At 30.2% G+C, this 15168-nt stretch overlaps 1 protein-coding gene and 1 long non-coding RNA gene across 2 annotated transcripts; both read right to left on the bottom strand.

The window, feature by feature from the left end:
- Positions 1 to 671: 671 nt before the first annotated feature.
- LOC116403806 lies at positions 672 to 5340 on the bottom strand. Its single transcript, XM_031885380.1, has 2 exons — positions 4480 to 5340; positions 672 to 995 (listed from the first exon to the last, which is right to left on the bottom strand). Exons 1-2 carry the CDS (start codon positions 4814 to 4816, stop codon positions 949 to 951), a joined length of 384 nt encoding a protein of 127 aa, XP_031741240.1. The 5' UTR covers positions 4817 to 5340; the 3' UTR covers positions 672 to 948.
- A 4842-nt stretch (positions 5341 to 10182) lies between these two features.
- Positions 10183 to 10851, bottom strand: LOC105435504. Its single transcript, XR_004216636.1, has 2 exons — positions 10623 to 10851; positions 10183 to 10314 (listed from the first exon to the last, which is right to left on the bottom strand). It is a non-coding gene; the product is annotated as an uncharacterized LOC105435504 (long non-coding RNA).
- Positions 10852 to 15168: the final 4317 nt, after the last annotated feature.

The following is a 15168-nucleotide window of genomic DNA, read 5'->3' as shown; positions in this document are numbered from 1 at the left end:
GCATTGAACGCCAACAAATGGACATTTTTAGTATTTTACTTTTTTATCCGGTTTTTTGTATTTTCAAAATTGTTTTATACAATAAATGAATAAAATGTCAAAAAATATTTATAAATATAATAAAGTTTTACTAGATATGATAGATAAAGACATGAACATGCAACTATGAATAGATATTGGTAAAGAGATAGAGGGGTATTTGAGTGTTGTATAGTCTATAATTTGAGAGTGGGATAGGTTTAAAGTAAACTTAAATATATCAAATGCTTGGAGACTTAGGTTCATAATTAATTGTGTTGGAAAAGGTTGGTGTTTTGATCTCTATTTTAAATAAAATGCTCGTAAGGAATAATATATTCTGGTAGATATGTATGAGTGTTTCTTCTTTTCTACATGAATATTTTGGTATTTCTTTTGTCCCGTGTGTGCTATGTTGGCATTCTTTTCTCGTCCTTTCTTAAATATTATAATGGCTATCAACTGTTAACATTTCTTTTTTTTATTTCTCTCCCTCTTTTTTAATTGCAATTATTGTACCAATCAATTAATTTCTTTACTTTTATTTAAGTGTATCATCTATCATACACATCTGTATTTTCTGACAACAAATCCAGTTTATATTGTACCTGTCTAAAATTAATAATAGAATTAACAATTCTATTATATCTATATAAAATATAAATGAATCATTCAATTTATTTCTAGTATCAAAATATAAGTATCTAGTTCCCTCCATATACTTTTAGTGTATGTTCTAACCAAACAAAGTATTCAAAATCATAAGAATACATTGGGAGAGGGAGGGATTCTGCCTCATAAAACATGTAAATACCAAGATTTAGAAAACGAAAGTTCCAGCAAAAACAAACAAGTAGTGAGAGATAATTCACTTAACAAAGTCATAAAACAAAAATTAGAAGGGAATGAGCGAGAAAAGAACGTTTACTCTTAGATGTTTTCATCTTCACTCAGGTTCCTCGATCTTCCCTGCATTGCTGCAAACGTAATTTTGAAACATGAGTTTATAATTTGTGATTCATAATATAGAAAGTAGTAACTGATCAAATATGCAACTAACATCCACAAGATACAAAATCCACTCTCAAATTATGGCTGTTATATCCAATATAGTTTCTAGATAGAGTCATTATAAGATATTCCAACGAATAGTTGTACAAGAAAAACTACACCTTCCTTCAAAATAATTCTTAAACAAAAATGTCAAGGCCCCAAAGACAGTAAATCAAAGCTACAAACCGGCCATTAGAAAACTAATTAATTAACAATATTCATGCTCCTTCAATACTAATTCAACAATCCTTTTAGAGATAGTTGGAAAAGTAAAAGGTACCCTATAACATCCCACAAACAAAAACAAAATTCAAAATTTTGACAAATTAGTGTGTTCTAACATGAGTAGATGGGAATAAAGTTCAAATGATTCCATTTGATGAATTTTCACATGAGAAATTGATTTTCGGTGGTTTCTTACTCTTGCTAAAGTTTGGTCAACTTTTCAAAGCATTTGTCACATTTCAATTGTTTTGGTTTGTATATCGGTACTCCACTAAGAAGCTCTCTTCCCAATCGATGCTTCTAGTGAATGTGTAAGGGACCTTTCCACGAACATAGACATGTGTCCTGGTTCTAGAATTTTTGAATAAAAAAGACTTACGACCAAAACGATGCTTTGAGTGAATCTGTAAGGGACCTTTCGACGAATATAGACACATGTTCTTCGATCTAGAATAGCTTGAATTAGAAAGGCTTAAGACTAAGCAAAACAAACAAATTGTTGAAAGATCACTTTGGAGCCCAAAATCAAAACTGAGTTTGAGTCATCGTTATTTGCCTTTCCTAGAATCAACATAAGAACGGCTTAAACTCGACCCATTTTTAGGTGGGGCATTGATTTTCGGTGGTCTCTTATTCTTGCCAAAGTTTGGTCAACTTTTTGAATCATTGGGTACTTCTCGATCGTTTTTTGGTTCGCACCCTTACACTAAGAAGCTTAATTCCCTATCGATGTTTCAAGTGAATGTGTGAGGGACCTTTCCACGAATATAGACGCATGTCCTTAGTTCCAAAATCTCTTAATCAGAAAGACTTAGAATTGAAACAAAACAAATAAATTGTTGGAGGACCACTTTGGACCCCAAAATCAAACATGAATTTGGGGTATCGACATTGGCCTTTTCTTGGAACCAACATCAAAACTGCTTAAACTTGGCCCACTTTTAGGCAAGGAATTGATTTTCAATGGTTTCTTACTCTTGCCAAAATTTGATTAACTTTAGAAGCATTGACAACCTTTTAATACTTGTGGTTCGCACATCAGTACTCTGCTAAAAAGCTCCCTTACTAACCAATGCTTTGAGTAAGTGTGTAAGGGAGACCTTTACACAAATATAGATGCATGTCCTTGGTTCCAAAATCTCTAAATAAAAAAATTAAAGCTCAAGACCAAATCAAAACAAAGAAACCGTTGAAGGACCACTTTGGACTCCAAAATCAAAACGAACTTTGGGGCATCATCATTGGTCTTTTCTTGGGACCAACACCAAAATTGCCTAAACTTGGCCCATTTTCAGGTGAGGAATCAATTTTCAATGGTTTCTTACTCCTACAAATGTTTGATAAACTTTTCGAAGCATTGGCCACTAGGGGTGGGTTGGGTTGGGCGACATTTTCAACCCAACCCATGTTGGATCGGTATGGCAACCCTAGAGGGGGGTGAATAGGGTTTAAATAAACTTTTTGACAAATAAAAAGTAAAATCAACTAATTAGATATTTTCTAAAATTTAAATAAAGAACTTTGTAAACTTTGTTAAATAACAAGATTGATAAAAAGATATGAATGGAAGTATGCAATCAAACTCAACCAATAAGAATATGTAACTAAAATTAAATTAAAAAATAATTAGAAAAGAGTTAGAGAAGAAGACACCGTAATTTTATAGTGGTTCGGTTAAACTCAACCTACATCCACTTTCCCAAGCACCTCTTGGGATTTTGATTGAAAATCTTCTTTGGACTCTTTCCACGGATTTGAGCCGAACCGATTCTTGCTCCTTTTTCGGGTTCAAGAGCAAACCCGATCCTTTCCACGGGTTAGGATCCAACCGTTACAATATGTTGAAGTTTTTAAATCACGCAAAAGAAAAACTCTCTAAAAGAGTGAGTATACAATTTGAAGCTCACAAATTTAATCCTCACAATATAATAAGAAGCTCTCAAGAATAAGATGAAAAGAATAAAAATTGGAAGCTTTAGAGAGAATAACAATGTTGGTTTTTTGCATTTTTTGAGGATTGTAAAGATTTTTTCTGATCTTGTGTAAATGTGAAGTATTTAAAAAGAGAGGAAAGATAAATTCAAAATCATTTGGGTCATTAGATATAAGTAAAAGAAAAATGAATGGTTGAGATTTAAACTTAATTAGCCGTTAGACACAATACAAATAATAATATAATAATATGTCTTTTCAAAATACTTTGTTTAAAAAGAAATCAATAAAGCAACTTCACCATCTTTTAAAAAACTAGCCGTTAGACACAAGAAAAAATAATAATATTAAAATCATTTTCCTTTTAAATTCATTTTCTTTATAAAAGCCAATAAAACATAACAAAAAGCCACATTTGTTACTCCTTCATTGCTCTAAGTGGCTTTCTCTAATTGGTTCAAATTGAATGCTTGGTCGCCACGTCACCATCTCGGGTATTTTTCCGTTAACCTTCTTTTAGCAATATTTTCTTCATTTGAACTTCGATTTGGGTGATTCAAGAGGCGTTAGAATCATTTTTCCAAGCTCTACGATATGGTCTATTCAAATTAATAAAATTGTCAATAAAAAATCAGATTTGTTATCATCAAAACATAAATTAATTGAATAATTAAAATAAATTAATTTGATATTAAGGGCCAAAAAGCCAACAACCCATATTTTCGGGTTATTTGGGTTAGCAACCCGAATAACCCGAATTTAGTTTCCAACCCAACTCGTAAAATATGGATTGGGTTAGGTTGGATTGTATAGTTTTTTGTTTTCATTTACTAGTTTTTAATGGTTACAAAAGTTCAAAATTGTTATTTGAATATAAAAACTAAGGTCAAGACAACCAACAATCAAATCACAAACTCAATAGAATCACAACAAGACAACCAACAATGAAATCATAAAGTCAATAGAATTATGCTATTGTCTGAAAAGTATACTGTAAATATTTCAATATTTATGCCACTGTCTCAACAAACTCAAAATAGAATTATGCTACTGCCAACCTTCAAAATTTATGCTAATGTCTCAACAAACTCAAAATAGAATTATGCTACTGCCAACCTATAATATTTATGCTACTGTCTTAAAAAAATCACAAGCTACGCTATTAAGTGAACTCAACAAATTATCAAAATAGAACTATGCTACAATTAAAATTTATTTAAAAACTATCAAAGAACTTGAAAGCTAATGTACCTGCGGAGGAGATTGGAGATAGGAGATCGGCCTGCAAAGGAGACGAACGGACAGGTCTCAGAGACAAAGAAGAGTCAGAGATTGGAGATGGAGGAGGGATTGATATATGAGATCGACCTCTAGAGGTGACAAATAGACACATCTCGGGTTGGATCTGAGATGTCGAAGGAGACAGACGAAACAAACTAGGTCTAAGTTGGATCTGAGATGCTAGAGAAGATGGACAAAGTTGAGACAAAGGAAGAGACTTCGGAGACGACGAAGGAGACAACGGAGAGCTAAGACGCTGGAGGAGACGCGCAAGGGAGAGCAGGAGAGGTGAAAGGGAAGTGTGCATTGTGCGAGAAGATAATTCAAGTTGGAATTTATGATACTTTTAAATAACTGATTTATTGGAGTAGATTTGGTTAAGTAAAAGAACCGAGGATTTGAGTTAATTTAGAATCTTGGAAGGAAAAGTTGGTTTTGGTGGTATGGAATTAATTAAAGTGTATATATATTTAATTAAGAATTTGGATATTGTGGAATATGATATTAATTATTTGGTTTTGTATAAATAATTAAGGGGCATTTTTAAATGTTTGTTATCGATAGAATATGAAATTTTGCTATAGCTCGTAAATATTTTGTCAAATTTGCTATTTTTGACAATTATGAAAAAGTAAAGTTAATTATATGATGGAATATAATTATCATTGTTCGGAAAATAAGATAATCCATGGGGAGAGAGATGGTTGATTTGATTGGTCGAGAAAATATGATATATTTAATTAAGAAAGAATAATGGGTTAAATAAATATATATGTATTATATATTTTGGTGAGAGAATAATAATAATAATAATAATAAATTATTATTATTATTAAGAGACATTTTTAAAAAATAGCAAAATAAATTAAAATATTTACATGTTATAACAAAATTTTGGATTCTATCACTGATAGTCTTCTATCACTATAGTATATCAATGACTATCAGAAATAGAATTTGCTATAGGTTGTAAATATTTTGTAAATTTGGTATTTTTGAAAATTTCCCTATTATTAATGAGTATAAATGCCTGAGATTTTGTGAATTTAAGAAATTGATTAAGGAAAAGAGGATGAGAATAAAAATATATATTGATATATAGTTAACTATCATAAATATAACAAACGGGCAAAATATTTACGACCCATGCAAAATGAAAAAGCATATGGAATTTACCATTTAAAAAAAAAAAATAGATTTGTCATTCCTTATCATCGTCTTTCTTCTATTCTCTTCTCTTCTTCTGCGATTTTTTTCTTTTTTTGTTGTGTGATATTTTTTCCTTCTATCATTTTTTCCTCTCTTAGTGCAAATTTTTTAAAAATATTTCCATTTGTCATTTCTTTTCATATTCTTTCTTCTACAATTTTTCTTTTCCTTCCAATCCCTAATGAACCTAAAAAAAGGATAAAGACCCAGCAGAAATCGCTGATTTTTCGAGATCCTCTTAGAAATTCTATCAATATACGTTCTGATCGCCAATTCATACTAGATCTCGTTGCATTTTATTGGAATTGATAGAATAAAAAAAAATCTATTTTACCTTTTTTGTTTCCGAAGTAACTCTAATCAACTAGCACTATTTTGATGTATCTTTTTGTCTTCTTTTGAAAGTTTGTTGTCTTTTCCTTTCCATCATCTTTTTCTTCTTTGGTAATTTTTTTTTATATTTTTTTCAAAATGTTATTTGGTTCAAGATCATGCTATTTTTTCACACTATTATTTGGTTTTTTAAAATCGTGAAAAAAATTCATTGCGATTTTGCTACCTTAATTTAAACAATCAAATCTAAACGATCGCGTGCCAAATCCAAATGATCGTGTGTCAAATGTAAACGAAGCGTGTGAAATCTAAACAATAGCGTACCAAAAAAATCTTTTAAAAAATCATTCATATTTGGCTACCATAATTTAAACAATCAAATTTAAACGATCGTGTGTCAAATATAAATAATAGCATACCAAAAAATTCTTGCAAAATATCCAAATATAAACAATTAAATTAATCGTGTGTCAAACCTAAAATGTTTGTTGTAACCACCTATTTTTATCCTACATATATATTTTTTTAAAATACTAATATTAGTAATAATGACTAAACTTTTTATTTATTTGTTTTAAAAGTGTAAAAATTTAGTAATAGCATAATATCTCATTTTTATTATTTTAAGAAATAAAAACAAATCCATTTATTTTAAATGAAATCTTTTAATATCAAAGAAATTATTTATTTTTAAATAAAATATTTTTTAAAAACTTATTTCTAATCATTTTAGGAAAAAAAATAAATTAATAAAATCTTTGACTTATTTTATATCATTTTAGAAAAAAGAGAAAATTAATTTTAAACAAAAAAAATCTTTTAATATCCATTTAATTTGTTAATTAATTTTTCACAAAATCTCAAGATATCACATTTAATTTATTTATTTTAGAAAAATGAAATTTACTTTATTAATAATATCAAATTTTGATTTTGATTTTTATTATTTTTTTCTTGGTACACCTCGAGTCTATAAATAGATACCTTTGTCATTTGAAAAAATGAGGAGAATTTCATACAAAAATTTTTTGAAGAAAGTTTCTTAGAGAAAAAAAGTTCTTTAGAGAGTCTGCTTAGAATTTTTTTTATTATTTAGAGCTCTAAAGGATCCGCACCTCATACAAACAGTAATTTTTTTAGGATTTGAATCCTTATTTTTGTTTTCATCTCTTTTTAAAAGATAAAAGAGAAAGAAAAGAAAATGTATGAAAATTTTAGTATTTTTTACTATTTTTTTTCTTTTATCATCATTTTAAAAGAAATTCTTTAGTCCTTTTCTTCTCTCTAAAATATAGGGAGAAAGAAAACGACATAAGAAAAATGTTGGTTTTTTTATTTATCCCTATTTCATTACTTTTTTTAAAATCTCAACTCTTAGCCTTTATTTTCTTTTCTCTAAAATATAGAGGGAAAAAATGAGGATAGGGAAAATTTTATCATTATTATTATTATCATCATTTTTTTATTATAGGTATATTTTATTTTATTACTATTATGGTTCTGTTCTTCTTCTCCTTGTTATTATTGGTTTTATTTTTATTATGATTATTCTATCATTTTTCTTTCATTATTTATTCATTCTTTTTCTTTTCTTATTTTATTTATTTGTTATTACGTTTCCTTTTCTTTACTTATTCACATTACTATCATAACAATGATGGTTATTACCAATTTAAAATTCTTTTATGTTTTAAAATATAAATTCTTTTTAAATGATTTTATGTTTTAAAATATAAATTCTTTTTAATCATTTAACAAATTTGTCTATAATGTTATTAAAAAAATTTATGCTTTTCAAAACCTTCAAAATTTTATCTATGATTTCATAAGATTTCTTAAATCAATATTTTCTAATAATTTAACCGTTTTCTTTAAATAAAATCCTACGATAGAAACTAGAACTTTGTAGGAGTCCGTTATTTCAAGATTCTTGAGGTGAGAGCTCAATATCTTTGAAAGTCCGAGATTTGATCACAATAAAAAATGAATTTAATCAATGTTTAAAAAAATCTTTATTAAAAAACTAGCGTATGATAGATTTTGAGAAATTATAATAATTTTTCATTTTCTTAAGGTGAGAAACTTTCCTTCAATATATAGTCTAATTAATGGAATATTATTCCACTTATTTTATGAGATCATTGCTTCAAATATCGGAGTACTGAGGGGTGAAATAAGACATTAGTTTTATAATAAATAAACAAATATTTTCAATTCAAGATTTAAAATTTGGCTACCATTTTTCCAAATGGGTGTTGTGGTGCTAATACCTTCCCCACACATAAATGACTCCCGAACTCAACTCTATTTTTCGCAGGCCATTTTTTTTAAATTGTTTACTTTATTTCATTGTCCAAGCACATCGTAAAAAAGATTGGTGGCGACTCCTATTTTCTTTTAAAGCTAACTCTTTTGAGGACGTCGGCCGCTCCGCGTCGTCTCAGACACGTGGCGACATTCGCGTACCAAAAAATCTTGATAAAAATCGTTTAGATTTGGCTATCCAAATCTAAACAATCATATATGGAATAATATAAAAAATCTAAATCATATAGGGAAGGTCCCTTCGGCAAATGAGATTTAAATGATGAATTCTTCCAATCATGGTTGAATTGGTTTCAACCTCAATTTTTGGATTGAATTAGTTTGAGAATTTTTATTATCAGCTAAGGAGTATTTTATTAGCTAATCTCTCAAGTAAGAGATTCTACTACTGAACCTAATTCGAATAAAATTTTAAGAGCTTGCATGTATTTTCCATTATGCATTGATATAGTTAAGATGCTTGCGTAATGTGACTGATATGTTTATGATACATGATATATTAATCACGTGATTAAGGATGTTATGATTAATATATGGATGAGTGTTCTATTAACTTTGTCTATTAAGGTTGTACTCATATGGGTGTCCCTCATGATCACCACCTTTTCACAAATTTATGATTGTGTGAGTTCGACGAGACCACCAGTCTGTCATATTGTTTATGTTTATGAGTGGTCCGACGAGATCACTACAACCTGATGTCATAGGTTTTCCTTCGAATCACTAATAGATGAGAGTGTTCCTTTGGGATCACTAGTTTGCATGTGTTTCGTCGAGCACACAATAGTAACAGCCCGATATCATAGGTGTTTCTTTGGGTTCACCGATAGATGAGAGGGTTCCTTTAGGATCACTAGATTGTGTGTGTTCCATCGGGCACACGATAGTTTTGGGTACCTCCTCACGAAATCTTAATGGGAAGTTAAGAGCACCTAGCGAGACTTGTAGTGGATCCATTACTGGATATATTTTATCTACTCACTCTTTCTTCTGTTTAATATTTCAAGCAATGATAGAAGATCTAAAAAGTTGACAAGTGACAGGTAGGGTTTGTGACATGTCATATGGGGACATAGTTCTGATTTCGCGTTTATGTATCACTTTTTTTAGTATTTTGTTTTTAGACATTTTTAATTAATTTTTTATCCTATTTATTGACGTTTATTTTATTTAAAGAATTGTCACCCGTGTGGGTCATATTTTGGTTAACTGAAACTTCATCCGATTACATAACTTGTTATATTTTATAAATAGTTTGTAATAATCCTAATTAGATCATTTATGTTAATGCAACTACAATCAAAATTATTGTTATTGAATGTTAATCGTTTTTGTTTTTATATTATTATCGTGAAAATCAATAAATTAAGAAATTAAATTATATGTACAAAATATTTAAAAAATTAATTAAATATTTTATACATGATAAATTTAGATTTTACCCTTTATAAAAAAAACACATTACCAATTTCTGCACTCAATTAAGGAAATTTCCAAGATATTGATTCCGAACGTGGGTGTCAAACACCCTAGAAAGGTGTGAAAAAAAATTGTGAACTTTTTTAAGAAAATGATTATTTATGGTATCATTTTTAATTTCATTTATTTATTGAGAATAATAGGGGAAAATCTTTATAAGAAAAACTATGTTTTGAATTTTTTTTATGCATGGAATCCAATTTTCTATAGGTTTGTTATTATTTAAGAAATATTTTGTTTTTTTAGGAAATAAATGCTTTTTAAAGGACTTTTGAATAATGCATCATTTCATCCAATGTATATTTCTTTATAAGAATTAAATACATATGTAAAAGTTTTTCTTATTAAAACTTGATTTAGAAGAAAACATATTAACATCAAATCTTGGCATTCCAAGATATTGATTTCTACCTCGAAAGTCCAAGCAGCGCCATCTCGAGTTCCTGAGTTCTTAAGATTCTGTCATTGAAAAAGTTTTTACTCTTGGATAAATGCAATCAAATACTAAATTAAATCAAAATCAAAATCATATACTGAATATCATGAAATAGTAAAAACAAGATTTACTAAAAATAAGGAAACAATAATATTCTAACGACATAAAAAATATTTTGAGGTACCTAAATCAATATGAATGAAAGTTCACAAAATTTAATATTGTGCATGCAAATAAACCCATAAAAATCAATTTTCAAACAAGTTTTACAGAAAGAATATATATGAAACATGTATTAGATATCAACAATAACAATAATAGTAATACTTACTTGAAATAGCGGAAGTGGAAGATGAGGAAATTGAATTATGTGAAAGAAAATTGTTGTGAAAGAGGAAGAAAATATGGGTGGGAAGTGAAATAGGATATGGGTAAAAAAGAATAGGATGGTTTAGGGTTTGGTGAATGAGGAAAGAAAGAAAATGGGTTAGGATTTTGAGGTATTTATGGTAGAGGGAGAGGTGTAGGGAGAAAGTGTTCATGGGCTAGGTTTTTTTATCTCTATTGTATTGTGTGAGAATTGTGTCCATCAACCTCAAATTTATGGATTTTTTAAACTCTAATTAGAAGAAAAAGAATTAAATCAAATTTAGAAGGAACAAATAAAATAAAATTAACTGTGGATTATTTGACTGATTTTAAAATATTTAACATAATTAGATTCCTTCCATAATGTAGATTAAATATAATTTTTTCGTGCAAAAAGAGATTGAGCATTAAAACTTGTATTCTCTCAAACAAAGAAAAAAGGAATCTTTTATTTTTATTTTATAAAACATGTGAAAAATATTCTCCCACAATACAAAAATGGAAAAGAAAGTCTTTTATTTTATTTTATGATATATGAAAATTAAAACACCAAATTTTTATTCTCCTAAGATGCAAAAATTAACAAAAAAGAAATCTAAAATATTTAAAACAAAAGAAGTACATGAAATCTTTTTTTTTCATTGGTAGATTCTGAAAATATTGAAAAAGACACAAATGCAAAGAAAATATCTTTTATTTGAGTAATTTGGTAATTATCTTGTGAAAAGTAGACTATATATTCTTCCTTTTCTGAAAAGTTGAGCTTAGGGACGCGTGTGTGGACATTAACACTCCACGAATTTCACCCTCTCTTATTAACATCTTTTCTTTGTCTTACACAGAACCATTTACCATTTTGATTCTCCTTCTTTGCTTTTGCATGTTGCCCAAGAGACGGAAAAGGGACGATGATGGTTTCAGCAAAGAAATTTGTGAAGAACAAATGAGATTAGTCATAGAAGAAGGTGATGATGAAGAGAATGAGAAGAATACATCCACTTTTCAAATTCTCCAACCACCTTTTTTCAACAGATTCTTTTAGATGAAGATGATTCAAAGCCAAATACAGATAAGTGTTCTCTACTTCATTTTTTTGTTCTCCTAAGCTTCCTTTTAAACTACGATAATGAATACTGTTATTTAATTGCCTCTATTTTAACAAAGTAACTCCCTCTCTAACAAGCATTATAGGAGTTAAAAAGTAACAAAAATAACTCATTTTTGGTTGCTTTACTAAATGCATGCAGAGAGCTTTCAGGAGGGCTGATGGTTGATCTGAATTTAGCTTCACAGAATCACAACAAATGCTAACATCACTTTTGAAACCAAACATAATAATTCAAAACCATTTTTAAATTTATGAAAATGAATATGATTACCAACTTGAAAAAATCAGATTTACCAAATCTTTTTTTATTTTTATCACTTCAACCATCAATCCCAAATATGTTCTTAGGTTGGCATCGAGCAGGAGAAAATTACAGTTTGAAAATGATCAAATTTGTGGAAGAGAACATAAATCAAAGTAAAGAAAAATTGCATAATGAAATCAGAAAGAAAAATATAATGGGCATTTGTCAGCCTAGCTAAGAGTATTGTAGTGTCTTTTAAATAATTACACCTAATTGTGTTTCTAAAAAGAAATGAGTCGTAAAACGAGGTTTATTTGTGTTTGATAAATTTCAACTCTAAACTAGAAAAAGAAGTAAGTTATACTGTTTGGTAGACTTAAGTTCATCCAGTACTATAAAAATTTCTAGGTTGACATCTTATGTAAGTCCTGTCCAATAACCTACGGTAATTCTGCAGAGTTAAAAAAATTGTAGATTGCAGTAGTAGGACTTCATGATAAAGATAAAGATTTACGAAGTATATCTAAGAAGCCAACCTCGATATAACTCCAACGTGGATCTATGCATGCGTATGCGTTTGTTACTGGTTGTGGTTTCTTCAGTAACTTGTCATGTAATTAGCGTAGCACAGCCAACAATACGAGGTTGAAATATCGGGAAATTGTTTCATCGGACCTGCACCAAATCCCTTTTGACGACTCGATTCTTCATTCCGTGCACTAGTATGTGCAGAAAGATCGTCACCTATCTCCTCGACATCGACGATTTCCGTCAACACCAATCCAGTAGTAGTCCTTAGTAAGTGGCATAGAATGGAAAAAGTTTTTTTGTTTGCCCATTCCAGCACTTTAACGACATACTAGGTCGCTCATGGATCATATGGAAATATGCAAGTTGCTTAATTCTATGCCTAGTGTCTTAATGTGTATGTGGCATGCTCTTATTGTCGTTCAATAGTTCGTTATTGTCGTTCAATAGTTCGTTTTAATGTGTATGTGACATCCTCTTATTGTCGTTCAATAGTTATGTCCAACATCATCAGCAACTGTCGTTGGGACACAGTGAAAACAGTTAGTATTGTAGCAATGTTTTCTGATATCATTGCATAGTAACGACTAACAACTGGCTGAAGTACGCGTCTTGCTAGTATGTGAGAACAACCATGCGCGTATTTTAAAAATTCTAATGATTCCGTGTTTGAAAATAATATTTCTTCTTCTAGAACCCAATGTAAACAAAAACGAGACAATAAGTGAAATCGTCTACATATAACTCGCCCCAAGAAAGTGCATTCCAAGAAAGTGCATTGTTAATTATGTATGTACTATTTGGAGAATTGTGAGACTAAGCTTGTGCGAATCTAGGCAAGTTGTATTGAAATGTATTTGAATGTGTGGTGTGTAATTTTTTACCTAACATCAAACTTTGGTATTTCGTTAAATAGAAAACAAAATCTCCTAACCATTTTCAAATTAAACGGCCTAAACAAGGTATTGTTTAGGTTACTGTTTTGTATGATTAAACGTGGGGGACAAGGTATGTAACTTACATTTTTTAATAAAAATGCAACGTTCAGAAGAAAAAAAAACTGATTTGTGTAAGAAAATGTTATGAATTAGGCAGTTTTTAACCCAAAGAACATGGAGCCACTTTATTTAAAAAGTACCTGGAAAATATTTTTGATTAAACACATGTTTGGTTCGATGGTTAAATTCATGTTGATGTGCTTGGAATTTATTAAGGATAAGAGAAAATGAGATTGTGCTTGGAATTTATTAAGGATAAGAGAAAATGAGATTTAGGTGAAAAATGAAGTTAAAATATTTGGAAACCAAGGAATTTGAGGTTTAAGCTTTAGAGAAAGAGAAAAGTTGGAAAAATTGACTAGGTATCAAAGAATGACACATTGGGTGTTTAAAAGTTAGTGTGGGCGGTTAAAGGGGCTATATAACCTCTAAATGATGTTTGTTAGGCTGCCAAGGGAAGGAAAATAACTTTTAAAGGGTTTAGCTTGCGTTTAAGGTTGAGTGTTTTAGGTAATGCATCATGTGTTCAGAGGTTATTTTTGACTTGTGACTAGGCTTGAAGAACCTCCAAATGGATGTCTTTGGGTGATAAGGTTGCTATGCGAGAAGACTTCGAGATTAGTAAGGGGCTTTGGGTATTTAAGGTCGACGAGGAAGAAGGATTTAGAGGTTATCTGGGTGTTTGGATGACTTTACAAAAAGGCTTAAGAGGTTAATATGGACGAGAAGAAAGGCTCTGCGAGATGGACTAAGCTGAGGTTAGCTATGCGTTTTGGACATGCATGTGACAAGCTTAAAACAAGAGGTTTAAAGTTAATCCAAGTGTCTTGGTATTATTAACATGCATTTTGAGGTGGAAAGATAGTTTGAGGTGTCTTAAGGAGGTTTAAGGGTGGATTAAGCAAGGTTGAAGTGTCAAGATAATTTCATGTAAGGCTTTCTATAAATAGCTAATTTCAGTAAGAAGTTTCTCACACATCACTCGAACATTTTTACTCAAATTGGTCTTGAAAGTTCAAAAATTGTGTCTAGTTTGTGAGTGAGGGATATTGTGCATTTTTTATTCAAGTAGGTTTACGTTTTGATCAAGAGAAAGTGAGAAGGTCATTTCTCGAGTGAATCTGAGCAAGATGCATTCCAAGTAAGCTACAAGACTCGTTTTTTTAATTTGGTTCTGAAATTTTGAGATAAGACATTTAAGTCATATTAGAGCAACTTTCTAGAAGAAATTTTTATCAAAAGAGTTATGAATTTTCAACGTTGGATCATATATTCTAGACAAAAAATGTTGTTCTGGGTTGTGGGTCAATGTCATGCATGCTAGGGAAGATGAGCTTGACATTTTGGTCATAGAGCTTATTATGTGTTGTTGAGAGGTTTGCGGCAAGGTCATGGCACAGCTGAGCGACAAGGCATACACTCAAACTCTGCGCGTGACTTACGAAAAGAGGTTAGTAGGCGACGAGGACATGCGCGACAACCTCATTGCGAGGTTAGCACGCAGCGCACGCCCTTCTGTGAGGTGAGCATGGGCAAGGCCCTAGGCCATGTGCACGTGACCAGCCTCATTCCCTATATTAGCGAACACCGACGAGTTATTCTCAAAATATTATCATAATAAAGATACACA

Source organism: Cucumis sativus, chromosome 5 (assembly GCF_000004075.3).
Source record: "Cucumis sativus cultivar 9930 chromosome 5, Cucumber_9930_V3, whole genome shotgun sequence".
In the NCBI taxonomy this organism is placed as follows: domain Eukaryota; kingdom Viridiplantae; phylum Streptophyta; class Magnoliopsida; order Cucurbitales; family Cucurbitaceae; genus Cucumis; species Cucumis sativus.
This window is presented reverse-complemented; position numbering and strand designations above follow the sequence as displayed.